At 43.6% G+C, this 13,104-nt stretch overlaps 1 protein-coding gene across 6 annotated transcripts in view; it reads right to left on the minus strand.

Annotated features, from left to right (window-relative positions):
* Window positions 1-1,678: 1,678 nt before the first annotated feature.
* The window catches only part of col12a1b (collagen, type XII, alpha 1b), a 143,144-nt gene continuing 131,718 nt past the window's right edge, over window positions 1,679-13,104 (minus strand). For 5 of the 6 annotated variants that reach the window (XM_080490675.1, XM_080490677.1, XM_080490676.1 and 2 more), the window contains 9 exons: window positions 12,202-12,255; window positions 12,059-12,112; window positions 11,891-11,962; window positions 11,772-11,807; window positions 10,639-10,705; window positions 10,320-10,502; window positions 8,253-8,321; window positions 6,116-6,286; window positions 1,679-2,663 (listed from right to left, as the gene is read on the minus strand). In XM_080490675.1, coding sequence (XP_080346801.1) covers window positions 2,563-2,663; window positions 6,116-6,286; window positions 8,253-8,321; window positions 10,320-10,502; window positions 10,639-10,705; window positions 11,772-11,807; window positions 11,891-11,962; window positions 12,059-12,112; window positions 12,202-12,255 — 807 coding nt within the window. In that variant the 3' untranslated portion in view covers window positions 1,679-2,562. Of the gene's footprint in view, window positions 2,664-2,722; window positions 5,141-6,115; window positions 6,287-8,252; window positions 8,322-10,319; window positions 10,503-10,638; window positions 10,706-11,771; window positions 11,808-11,890; window positions 11,963-12,058; window positions 12,113-12,201; window positions 12,256-13,104 lie in introns of those variants that run through there. The other variant, XM_080490678.1, reaches the window with a different exon arrangement.

Genomic DNA, 13,104 nt, shown 5'->3' on the forward strand with positions numbered 1-13,104 from the left:
AACTTAAATGCATCATAATTAAACTTCAAACTAGTTACTGAGTTGCTTCTCTAGTTACTTACTTTGTCTAAATAACATGTTGAGGTGCAAAATGTACATTTGAGTTTTCCTTGGAATGGCCACCACAGGTGATTCCTGTCGTGTCAAAAGCCTTAACTTCATTTCACTTTGTTTCTCAAGTCAACACACGAGCCCTCCGAGTTCCTCTTTGCTCCACTGATGAGAAGGATTGTTGTTTCTGTTTGTGTAGTTGCACCTCCTGTTGGCCCCATTTCCCTCTTTGTAGTCCGAATGTCCTTCCATCGAATCTCTTGTTAGGCCCATTAGTTGTCCGGCTTGTCTAGTTAGTTTTGTTCACTTTAACTCATCCAGGTACTTTCTTTCCCTCGAGCTCAACTAGTGAACACAACTTTCCTGTCGTCTGCTCATATCTTCCTGAACACTCTTCGTGCTGCAGAGTTAACGTCAACTCAAAAGCTCTTCTCATGCCTCCCTTGTTTTTCCAATCCCCCCTTGTAGTCAAATCCATTTCCAATTAGTCATAGTTCTTTATTCCTGATTAGAGTCCATTTAGTCCTGGCTACCTTCAGTCGGGCCGAATTTTCACTAAATCAATGTTTGGTTGTTGTCGAGGGTTTTTCTGTACTTGTGGCAGGTGACCTCACCATAGCTGTGCCTCTTGCCAGTAAATGTCTCTTTGGCGTTCATACTACATAGCTAACCTTCAAAACTGTCCGTCTGAGCCGAGTTTCTCCAGTATTCTGGACACACATCACCCTCTGTCTTGAAGTAAATCCAGTCACATTTGAGACGGGAACATGAGGAAGGTTTTCCTTCTGGGCTCCATAAAACCTGCTTCGCAGGTTTGACCAGCACTCGTAACAAAACCCTCCAAGTTTTCTCAATCCGAAGAATCCTCCTGGTTGGTGCGGGTCTCTCTTCTTCTAGCTCTAGTGCCGTCCTCCTCAGCTCACACTGTCCTCAAAGGACCATTCGGTTCTGGTCCGTGTCCTGCTGCAGCACCATGGAGACTGAAGCTCCTGTCCAGTTAGTTTAGACTCCACGTTTGAATGTTCGGAGCTTCCTGAAGGGCAGCGGTGGACCAAATGCTGGAGAGGCTGACGGGAAATCTGCAGGTTGGAATCCCTAAGCGAACAGGTCGCTACTCTGGGTCCCTGAGCATGACCCTTGACCTCCAGCAGGTCTCCAAGGAGATTACTGAAGTTGATTAGTTTGGCTTCGTAAGTGTTTTCTGAACTGTGTTGCTCCAGATTTAGACTTTAATCTCAACTCTCATAGTAAGTATGCTTTCTTCTTTGAAGTAGTGGTTTATCAATGTGTTCATGTTGTTGTAAATAAGACTGTTGGGACTTTTGTAGTAGATCGACTTTGTACTTTCAGCCACAATCTACATGAGTTCCAGACACCATCTGAACCCCGCCCCTCCCCCCACCCGAGATACTTTGACTTGTCTTTCCTGCAGTTTCACTCCACCGTCGCCAAAGGAAAACCAGCTGAATGACATTTGAGTTTGCTCCTCAGTGTGTCTGACTGCAACGTGAGTCTGGAAAAATAGGCAAAACAATGTCTTTTAAACCATCGCCTGGCCAATCCATTGTGGTTTGTTCTGGTTTTGGTTTCTTCTTCGGTCTCTCACAAAACAAACTCCACTCCCGTGTAGATTTTCAGTAGTTTTATTGAAAAATGCCTCTTCTGTTTTCAGAAATAAATAAGAAAATAAGGCTGTGGAATTCACAATCTGCGGCGAAAACATGAAGCAGCAACACCATTTCCATAGTCTTGCACGCAGGCGTTCGACCGCTTTCCATACTGAGAAAATGACAAGCATGACAACAACTATATTCTGGTTTAAAAAAAAAATAAATGAAAATGAAATGTAACACAAACATGTACTAAATATACACCACAGACATGCAATTCCACCTTTGGTAAAGTTAGCTGTGACGGAGTAAAGTAAAACTGATAAATACTAAGCCTGGAGATACAAAATGAAAGCGGCGTTTATCTGAAACTGAACCGAGTGACAGCGGTTATATTTAACATACTGAGTGAACCGTGACAGAGAGGGAAAAAAAAAATAGAAAAAAAAGAAAAGCAAAAGATATTATTCCTCTTCTGACGTCTCGACACCGTGAACGTTTTCTTTTGGCCGCTACCGCCCCGTTACAATGAGTGCACTGTTCAACACTGCCCATCGACACAACCTCAATTGCAAATATGTTACAAGCAAAACACACAATTGGAAAAGGAAAAAGCTCACAGGCACTTTTTTTTTCTTTTCTTATGTTTAAAAACAAAACAAAAAAAAAAAGAAACAATTCTGCCTATCAATACAACACCCTCCCCACCCTCCGTCCGTCCGTCCATCCAGACCCTTCACCTGCCACACAAACCAATTATATTCACACACATCTGAAGCATTTAAAGGTATTTTCCAATAAAGCCGAGGTGTCAAACCCCATTTCATTTCTGCGCATGAACCCAACAACAGGCACAGGTTGAACTAAGAGAAACAGAAAAGTGGGAAGACGGCGGGGTTTTTTATGACGTGAGCCCGTCGGGCGCCTTCCTTGATAGCGATCTCTTCCGACGCTGGTTTTGTGAAACGTCTTCCTCCGCTGGGACCGGGACGACTCGGGTGCCTGCTCGGAGATAGTGATTGTTTTGGGCCAGTATGAGCATCATACTTTTCCCTCTCAGTTTTGTTTGTTTGTTTGTTTGTTTCGCAGCATGCACAAGAAAAAAATAAAATAAAAGAATGGCAAGTTTACAATGGAGTTTGTTTGTTGTTCAGCAGCGGGTTAGTGAGGAGCAGGGGCGTGTCCACGTGGGTCCAGGGGGACACTTTTTTTTGTCTCCTAGCCGGAGGCATGTCACTTTTTAAGACGTTCTAGGGAAGGAGGCGACGTTCAGCCAAAATCAATCTTGTGTGGGGAAAATAGTGCCAGAATAACCTTTAAATTTTAACATTAATGTTTTTCTTTGTTGTGGTGCTACAACGACTACACCTGATGAAAATTTTGATATTTTCACAAAACCAAACTATGCAAATGAGTACAATCTCAATGTAAAGACAATTGAACTGTTGCATTGTGGGTGTTTGTACAAACTCACCCTGACAGCATGGCTTTGAGGCTTGTACCCATATGTTTAAAACGAGGTCATTGATAAAATATATTAGTGGTAAAAGGCATTGAAATGTAATAAAATCTTTATAAAGTCAATTAAGCAACTCAATTTCAAAGTGCCAAACATGTCAGAGTTCAAGTCGGGACACCGTGAAAAGATTCATTCATTCATTATTTAAACTCAATTAATTAAAAAATTTTTTTTTTTTATTTTCAAATACACTACGAAGTTGCATTTTTATTTTGTATTATTTTCTTGTGATGAGTAGAGTTCAATTCCATCCATGTTGCACTGTTTGGTTTTGTCATTCAACCTTGATAATTAAAGACGGGGGCATCATATAGTGTGAAATCACCTATCAAACCAAATGTTTTTTGAATGTTGTCATTGCTTTTATATAAGTTGTTGGGAAAACTAAACCTTTTTACTTTCACCTTCAATGTGACATAATACTGAATATTCTATTGCAGGCAGGCCAACAGCTGCTGAATAAATGTAATGAACAAAGCGATGGGTTTGACTGTTTAGAAGATGAAGACAAAATATTATGGAACAAGCATCTTGTATCTTGCATGAAGAGTTGAAATGTGACTTAATTATTGACTCGACAAGTGATTTTTAGGCTAAAGCCTCCAAGTATTAGCAATCAAACAAGATTAAAGCTTAAAATTTAGCATTGGCGAATATTAAGATTATTATGAAGGATTTTTGTGGATCCCCCCCCCCTTCCATTGGACACACCCCTGCTTAACATCTCCAACAAAGGTAGACCCCGTTTACGCAATGTTTCAAGTGAAAATGCATCCTTTTTGTGTTTTTTGCTTCGAAACCACACGGAGAACAATTTGTAATAAACACTGATAACTCTAAAACACCGTCCACATGGAGACGGAGCCATAACATTTTTTAAAAAGTTGTGTTTTCGTCCGTTTCCACAGAGATGGAGTCAGAGCGGTTTCAAAAAGTTGTGTTCTCAGCGGCTCTGTGCACCGTTGTCGCGTAAAAAAGCAACAAAGGTTTTGGCTTTTTCACTTGAAAACACCGTCGAGCAAACGAGGGAAGCTCAGATCGTCACAACACCGTTGCTTCTTCACAACTTTCACAAATGCAAAACGTCTTTCAGAGAAAAATCTACTTTTTCTACTCATTCGGGGTTAAACTGTTAGTAGTTGTGATGCAGAGATACAGTGGAGGTGGTTTGTGGAGGAAGATCAAACAAAATCAATCTGAAGATTTAAAAAAAAAAAAAAAAAAAAAAAGAAAAGGAGAAAAGCTGGGTTGTTGTTGTACATATGCAGAAGTGGTTCAGTTTGACCCTGAGCAGCTTCAAACAGCTACAGAAACACTGTCCAACAAAAAGAGGCGATTTTATTTTATTTTATTGGCATTCAGCAAGCAGCGGTTTGTTGTTTGCGAGGCAGAAGCTGGAGGCTGGACAGATCTTAAATTTAGTGCACTTGGTTCAGAAATCATTTACAAGGCACAAATTAGTTTATTTACACGTCACATGGAGAGAGAATGCTGCTGCTGCTGCTGCTGCTGCTGCTGGGTTGTTGTTGTTGTTGTTGTTGTTGTTGTTGCTGGTGATGCTGAGGAGGCTGCTCTCTGCTACACATCCACCGGTGTTAGTATTTGCGTGGTGTTGTTGTTGTTGTTGTTGTTGTTGTTTGGTGCATGCTCCTCCACTGAACACAAGGTTTCTTTGTTCGGTCTCCGAGATGCAAACAGGCCGTTAGAGGTCGGTGCTGCTGCGGGCGCTGCTCTGTTTTCTACCGGGCTGTGAGTCGATGTTAGTACTCCTTCCCTTCTTTTTCTCCAGCACAGTTTGTTAATGTTTGTTTTTGCGTGTTTTGTTTTGTTTTTGCGTTCCTCTGGCGGGTTATCCTTTTAAACAGCTCTACAGCGTACGAGCGAGTGTTTGGGTTACAGGACTTTTTGTGTTCAGGATGTCAGTGAAAGCAGCACAAGAAAGTCTAACCTGAGCGTTAACCTGCAACAGGCCAGAGAGGATGAAGAAGGTGTCAGTCAGGTCAGGGCGCAAGACAGCGAATCAACAAACTTCTCAGTGTCTCTGCCGATTAGTCCCATGCATTAATATTAATGCTACTGCTAAATTTGCTGCAACGTTTGGAGGAAAGACACGCATTCCAGCGAGGACCGGGGTCAGGGGAGGAGTGAGGACTGAGGTTTACTTGTGGATTCCAGGGGAACTAAGACCACAGGTCTTCGGGGGTAAATCCAGACCCGGCTCCAGGAACCAAGTCCTGAACCAAGTGGGTTCAGGACCCGTTTATACGACGACGTCTCAAGTGAGGACGTATCGTTTCTGTTTTGGAAACCATTTTCCGTTCCATGAAGATTCAGATCTGCTCAAATAAAGTCGGACTTGTTCTTGTGAACTGCATTGAACAGACGTGAATTAAGACCTGCTCAGTGAGTTGAGACCAACCAGGAGAAAAAAGGTCCATTTAAAATTAAGAGTCGTCACAACACAGAAATCCCATGTTCCTTTACTAAAACATGGATACTGGTGGTGGACCTCAGTTGAAACTTGCCTGAAGATCTGGAGTTTGAAAGTGGCTGAGTTTGTTTGTTTGTTTGTTTGTTTGTTTGTTTGTTTGTCCTAACCAGAATCGCTCACAGAGGCAGGTAGACCAACTCGGTAAACTAGATTGCTCCTCGGAAAGTTAAGGCAAGGAATTTATTAAATGCAGACCTGGTCTCGTGAATAAAGACTTATTTTAGGTGAATTTGGAAATCCTCAGGTGAAAGTTCATTGAGGGGAATGTCGACTTGCCCGGGTAAATCCAGATCTTATAACATCCTAGAGCATCTCCACACTCCTCCCCCGACTCCGATGACAGGAATCGAGTGTTTCTCCTCTAAAACGTTGGTGTGCCGGATGTTTCATCCCAGATTAGGGTTAAATTTGAAAAAAACAAAACAAGCCACTGTCTTTACGTACCTGCATATCCTTGCCCGTTGTAAGGAATACCGACGCACTGAGAGGAGTCGCAGTACCCGGGGGGTCCGGGGGGCCCGCGGATCCCAGCGTGGCCCGGACGTCCAGGGGGGCCGCGAGGTCCAGCAGAGCCTGGCTGCCCTGTGGAGCCCGTCCTGGTTTCTCCTGCTGGACCTGGTGGGTCAAAACAACCAAAGACATCAATAAACACAGCCGAGGTGGCGACGGCTTGAGGATCAGCGCTTCGTTTCACTCAGTTTTCATGCTTGTTTACCGGCGGGTAACCAAAACGTTTTATCACGTCAATACTTTTGACATTTTTTGGTCTGTAAGTTTTTCTTCGTTTTAATGAAACCTTCTGCTGCAAAACACAGTGAAACGTTAATCAAACACTTTGATTGTCTCGGGTCGGTGCAGACGGTCACAGGAGGACCTCCGGCAGGAGTGAGGCGGTGAAAACCACAACAAACCATGACCAGACACTCTCTGGAATCTGTAGCAAAGCCCTCCGTGCTTATCTTTGGAAGCTCTTCGTCTTGTACGTTTATGAGAGCAGGTTTGTCCACAAAGTTTGGCTTCACTGTGATGTTTTGTCAAAACCAGACGCATCAGCATCCCGGTGGACCGCCAGGAAAAAGTCAAGTTTTAGAAGTACTTTCCAGACACATCTGATGCCATCTTTATAACCTTTAAGAGTCTGTGATGATCATTTATATGGTATTTAAGTTTGTTTTGTGGTTTCCGGGCAGTTGGGCTCAAGTCTGAACCGCCATTCGGAGAAAAACGGGCTGAAGTAGTTCAACTTTTCACTTCTTGAATCGTTGCGGTGATGCAGATGAACGATCAGCATGAACGCGGCACATAAAAAGCAGATGTTTTCTACCTGGAAAAATAAAATAAAAATAGGACATTCAAGCCATTTCTTAAGTGGGTTTTAAACGCTTTCTTTTTCTTCCTTTTGTGGGAAAACTTCATGTCTCATCTCACATTCTGTGATATTTGATAGAAGATGCTCATCGTGGGCTGGTGCACCGAGTCAAACTCCTGTTTGTTTTATGGATCGTAGAAACTTCCACAAAGCTTGTTTTCCTTTCAGTTGTTGTTTGTGTTCTTCACATCAAACTGTTCCTGCGTCTTGCTTCAGACTCGGGGGGGGGGGGGGGGGGGGGGGGGGGGGGGGATAGAACCCTCCAGGCAGAGTTTTATGATCCTTGAAGCAAAAACAGATAATTGTGGCTCAGTACCGTCGCGGCGTTTCGACTCCAGCTGGAAAGACGATAAATGTCTTTGGGAGAAGTTCAGTTGCTGCTGACAGTCTCGGACGCGGCGCTCGGAACGTCGAAATTAAAGAGTGCAAAAAAAAAAAAAAAAAAGTGCGACTCGCTGATCCCTTTTCCTCCTCCGCGCCGCGTCTAGACTCGGCTTGGAAAGTTTCCTGACCGAGCGTCTGCTCCTCCCTGGACGTGTGCAGCGCGAGCCTCTCCTCCACCGCCACCGTTATCTCTCCTCTGACGCGCCGCAGGATTAGAGCGGGACTGGATGAAGTGCGACCGGACGGGCAGGATGAAGACTTGCAGCTTTATCTCGCTGGGACGTGACGTCCTTCCCGCTTTTCTGGATTGACCCTCTGGGATTTCCTCATTCCACCTCCACCTGCTCACAGCCTCCATCAGCGCCGGTTTGGCTTCGCACACCGTGCAAAGGGCCGCCGGTTTTTAGTGGTTTAACTTTTCAACTCCGAGCCACCAAGTCAATGAGATATCGGTGATGCCGCTATGATAACAAACTGGCATTTAACCTCAAAGCTGTGCTGTCGGGGGGGGTTTGTAAAAACACCCAGAATGCAACAGCTATAGGAGAAGTTTTTTTTTAAAACATTTCACTGTATTTTGCAGCAGAAGGTTCCATTAAAAATGGTTTTATGTTGAGATTGTAGTCGTTTTCCGTAGTAATTGTTTGCTTTTTTTTGATGAAAATATAAACATTTTCATCACGTATCTTCTGCGACACAACAAAGTAAAACATTAAAGTTAAAAATTTTATTTTGGCACTATATACCAGTCCGGGCAACTCGAGCTGTGTGTGGCCCCTGAACTAAAACCCGCCTGTCACTCCTGCTGTGAAGCGTTTCCAGACGTACCTGGAGGTCCTCTCTGTCCCTTCGGTCCCACACTGGAAGTTCCTCGTTCACCTTTCTCTCCTGCCTGACCTGCAAGAAACAAACACAAATCTCACGAGAAAAATACTGGAGTCGGTACTTCACAACAAATATTCAGAAACCTAAAAGAGCCACCAAGCAAAATGTAGACAATGTCTGTTTTGTCCAGACAAACTAAAAAAGCCAAACCAGAAGCAGAAGTCTTCTACAGCCAGATGACTCACCATCCACTGCTGCGTCCAGCAGCCAAGTGCCAGCATTCCGCCTACAACTATTTAACATTCGTAAGTCTCATTTCTACGATATTGGACTGTATGTGTTTTGTTGCTGCTGTGTAATCTTAAGAACTGCACCTCGGGGACGTATCAACTGCACATTAGAAAAATAATAACTATACATCTAGTTACTTTGGAAATCAGGATTTTTGCATGAACGAATTAAAGAAGGTCCCTAACAATTGTTTTCACTCATGTTTCATAAAGAATATTATATATATATTATATGAATCATTATTATTGAATTTAAGCAGAATTGCAGTGGTTGGTGATTTGTAGGAAGTGTTGCTGATTTCATCCTAACAAGTTTGTATTCTCAAGTTACTTTAAAGCTAAAATACCTACGATTTGTTTAGGTGAAAACGTGAAAAACATTGTGAGTAAATACAGTTTCCATCAGAGACGTCAGTGTACAGTGCTGCAAGAATTAAAACTGAAAATAGCCCGCGAGCTAAATAGCTTCAGGCGATTCAGCCTTGTAATGCCACTTTCTGCCACAAGATGGTGTAGAGAGTCACACTCTGATCTTGAGTGTTCTCAGTCTAAGAAGAATAGAATAGAATAGAATAGAATAGGAATGCTTTATTAATCCCAGAAAGAAATTCTTTTACAGGGTGGCTCTACACAGAATTAATAGAATAGAAAGTTAGAATATCTACAAAACAGAATAAAAATCAAATAAGTAATATTGAATCATAACTAGAGAATTTCAGATTAAATTTTGTGTGTGCCCGCCGACCAGCATCGCCTCCAGTTTGTGTTTTTCACCAAAATCCCACCTGCTTTGACTGGCCAATTGCTTTGAGGTGTTTTTTTTTTTTTTGCGGAAACAATTTGCAGAATCATTAACTAAAGTCCAAACAAGCTATTCTCAAATTTTCCCCACATTTTGACGTGCCTTTTGTGTACGTGCTCCCACACGTGATCCCGTCCACTTTGACTAGTCCAGTTTTTGCAGGGTTTTTTTATGATTTTTTACGGAGACTTTTTGCCGAATTATTGATGAACGTCACGTCACATTATTCACGAATTGTCATTCGTTTTGATGTGCATGTTGCGTGTGCACAGTTGCGAAAAGTTACAAAAGATATAAAAGTTGTTGCCGAAAGCCCTTCAGAAGAAAATCAATCAAATTAAACGGGTGTCTTGGACAGTAAAGTTGGCACTTCACAGTTTAAAGAAACAGGCGCACAGAAGAATCACAAAGCTAAACAGTGACCAGTGTAAGCATAGAAAGAATAAAGAAGTGTTATTTATAGATCTAAAGATTAAAAGAAAATAGCTCAAACAGAAACGAGAAGTTAGATTTGATTTAGACTCACCAGTGGCACCCGATGGACAAACGTCGCATTACAGTAACCTTCCATAGTACACCATTACCCCCCCCCATTGTCTTTTTTGATTTCTGATGTATTTTCTTGATTATACTGCCACCCAATGGGCAGAATAGGTATTACACTCACATTTAATCTTTTTTGATGATAAACTCATTATCTTCTAATACTTTTATAACAAAAAACTGCATCTCTATTGTGTGTTTTGAATCTGATGTGTATTCCTGATGAGCTTAAAGTAAAATGATCAAAACTCAAAAGGAAGAAAACCTGTTTAGTTTTATTTTTACCAGTAATCTATCAGGTGACTTCAGGATCTTTTGATGATTTGGTTCATTTTAAATTAACAACTAATCGCCGCGCAGCGTCTTGTGCTCTCGTTTGAAAGTCCGCCGGTTGGTTTTGTTAACCTGAGCTGTTATTGATGGCAGATCTCGTACCTCTCTCTCCCTGCTGGCCGGGTAAGCCGGGGCTCCCGGGGAAGCCGTTCCTGCCTGCCGCGCCAGGCTCTCCGCGGGGTCCCTGCCTGCCGGGGGGTCCGCCGGGGCCCGGGGGCCCCGGGTTGGCGCTGCGGACGCCGTTGGGGATCTGGTTCAGTAACGAGTTGACGCGAGACATTTGGTCTGGAAAAATGAAAGACACACAAAAAAAAAGAAAAGAAAAAAGCCTTGAAGTGTGAGACTCTGAGGCGGTTTGTTCTTCCAGCTGCTGAAAACTCTTCCAAATGTGGCTCGGAGGAAAAAATTAGGAGCTATTTACCGCTGACGAGCTGCACACAAACTTGTCTGGCAATGGATCGCATCATGTTCTGAGGAGCGAAGTCGCCCTGTGAGCAGAGAGAAAGAACTTTATATACATACGTACAAGACAATGCTGTTCTGTTTCAACCGTCAGTGGAAACTGTTTCCCGGGAGAAGGTCCATAATAAAACCCACAGAGCGGCTGAAAAGTAACTGTCACTGTAAAGTAACATGTTACTGTGACGCTGCTGCGGTCATCTCAGTGACGGAATAGTACAGTTAGTAGCAGCTACTTAAGTATATCTGGGATCATCACGTTTTACTTTTCTCAAATATGGACGGTTGAAAAGCTGCTCACTCAGCGATTATCAGCAATAGCGTTAAATTCTGAACCTTAAGGCTGCAGGTTCAGAATGACTTAGTCATGCTACCATGACTAAGTCATGGTAGCATTAGCATGTATCCAGGTCTGCTATTAACACGTAGAGACCGTGTTTCCATGAAAACTTTTTTAAGTGAAAACAGAAACGTTTTGTTGCATTTCGGGTGTCCGTTTGCACGTCAACGCCGTTTCGGAGCCACTGAAAACGCAACTTTTTGAAAACAGCGGCAGAGGTTGAAGTTGACGAAAACGGTCCGGCTCCGTCTCCGCGGAAACGGTGGACAACGCAACTTTTCTGTAACGCTGCGACTGGTCATGCGCCCCACAGAGGGAGTAAACTGTTCTTCTGCACATGCTCTGTTTATATCGTATTGTTGCTGCATCTGTGTGGTTTAATTACAAAAAACAAACAGCAGCAGCAACTGGCATGCTAATGACATCGTTTTCAGCGTTTCCATGTAAACGAACATCGTTTTCCAAACATTGCTGTGTAAACGGAGCCTGAGGAAAACAAGTTAAAGTAACACAAGAGTGACTTTACCAGATCACTAGTTACTGCTTATTTGCAGCAACTAACTCACTTTAATCCCGACTGTCAGCGATGTTCTACAGATCTCATGAATACACAAAGAAGATGACTTCCTAACAAGTCGTCTCACTCAGCTTTTTGTCAAGTTTAGTTTTTTTTTCTCATCGTTTTAACACAGATTCTAGAAAACTCCTTAAATGTCGTGCAGCAGATTGAACGTGAACAATGACGCTTCACTCACTCTCTCTCCCCTGTCTCCTTTGGAACCGACAGCACCCTGAAAACAGAAAAACAAAACAATTGGTCTCCACATGCATCCGGCGCGTCGAACCTGGATGTTGCTCAAACAAGGACACTCACAGGTGAACCAGTGTCTCCGGGGTTTCCTGGTTTTCCTGCAGATCCCGGTATTCCAGGAGACCCTGGAGGTCCCTGCACGAGAGCAGACAAGTCCAGTGAAACATCAACTCAGGCTTCATCGCCTCCTTGAGGCTTCGGGTCCACATGTCATTTTACTGAAAGTCTTACCATTGGCCCTGCAGGGCCTCTGGGTCCGGTCGATCCTTCCTTCCCCTGAGGACCCTGGAAACCCAAAACGAGACGTTAAGGCGGTACACTCCATGCGGCATGAATCCGGAATGCCGTTACTAGAGCTACCCATGTGCACTCACCCGCACTCCAGCCGGTCCGATCGGGCCGGAGGGTCCACGAGGGCCGGGCGAGCCCTGCAGACAAACACAAAACAAAGCGGAGCTCAGGACGTCGCCTCGGCTGCGTCCGACCGACTTGAAGCGGTTTGTCTCGGCACGTCGTCGGAGGGTAAATCTTCCGCTCGCGCTCATTTGCGCAGAAACGCGGTGCACTACTTTTTATGGTCGGTTCTCTCTTGTCTTTGATGCCTCGGCATAAGATTTACAAGCAACATAATCCTCTCCAGATCCGTTTTATAGGCCATTATGAAGCGAGGCCGCCGGTCTGTAAGTCATTAAATGCATGTTGCTATAGCATCTGCACCAACACGGTCACCTGCAGCCTGTCTGTGGCTCCGGCAGCAACATCCTCGTGGTCCCAGTGTTTTACTGCCATAAAGAGCAGATTAATCAGTCTGACTCATGACTGTGAGGCTTCTGATGAAAGCTGCGGGTTTGATTCCCACCAGCAGGTCTTGTTTCAGGTAAAGTGTTCCAGTCTGCCCTGTGTGAGTTTATAGAGGAACTAGTTGAGGTAACCCTCGTTGGGAAGCGACAAATTAACACAGAACTTCCAGAAAGTCTCAATGTCAGCTTGATAATCTGCCTGAAAGACATGAATGTTTTGCAAATTCGGCCGGAAAGATTTAATTGTTTTTGACAAACATTTCTGCACATCGTGCTTCTGACACCCAAAGGTTTTGCTACATCGATTGAGAAACACAACCATCTCATCCAATTTCTCCCCGAGAACCAATCACCCTTAAACTTCTGCCAAGACAAAAACACTTTTCCATTTCTGCTTGAAAAATTCAATTCTTCAATTACTGCCCGGAAAAACTCAACCATCATCCAATTTCTCCCTGAAAAACTCCACCACCCTCC

The sequence above is a fragment of the Lipophrys pholis genome (assembly GCF_963383615.2).
Source record: "Lipophrys pholis genome assembly, chromosome: 21".
NCBI lineage: Eukaryota > Metazoa > Chordata > Actinopteri > Blenniiformes > Blenniidae > Lipophrys > Lipophrys pholis.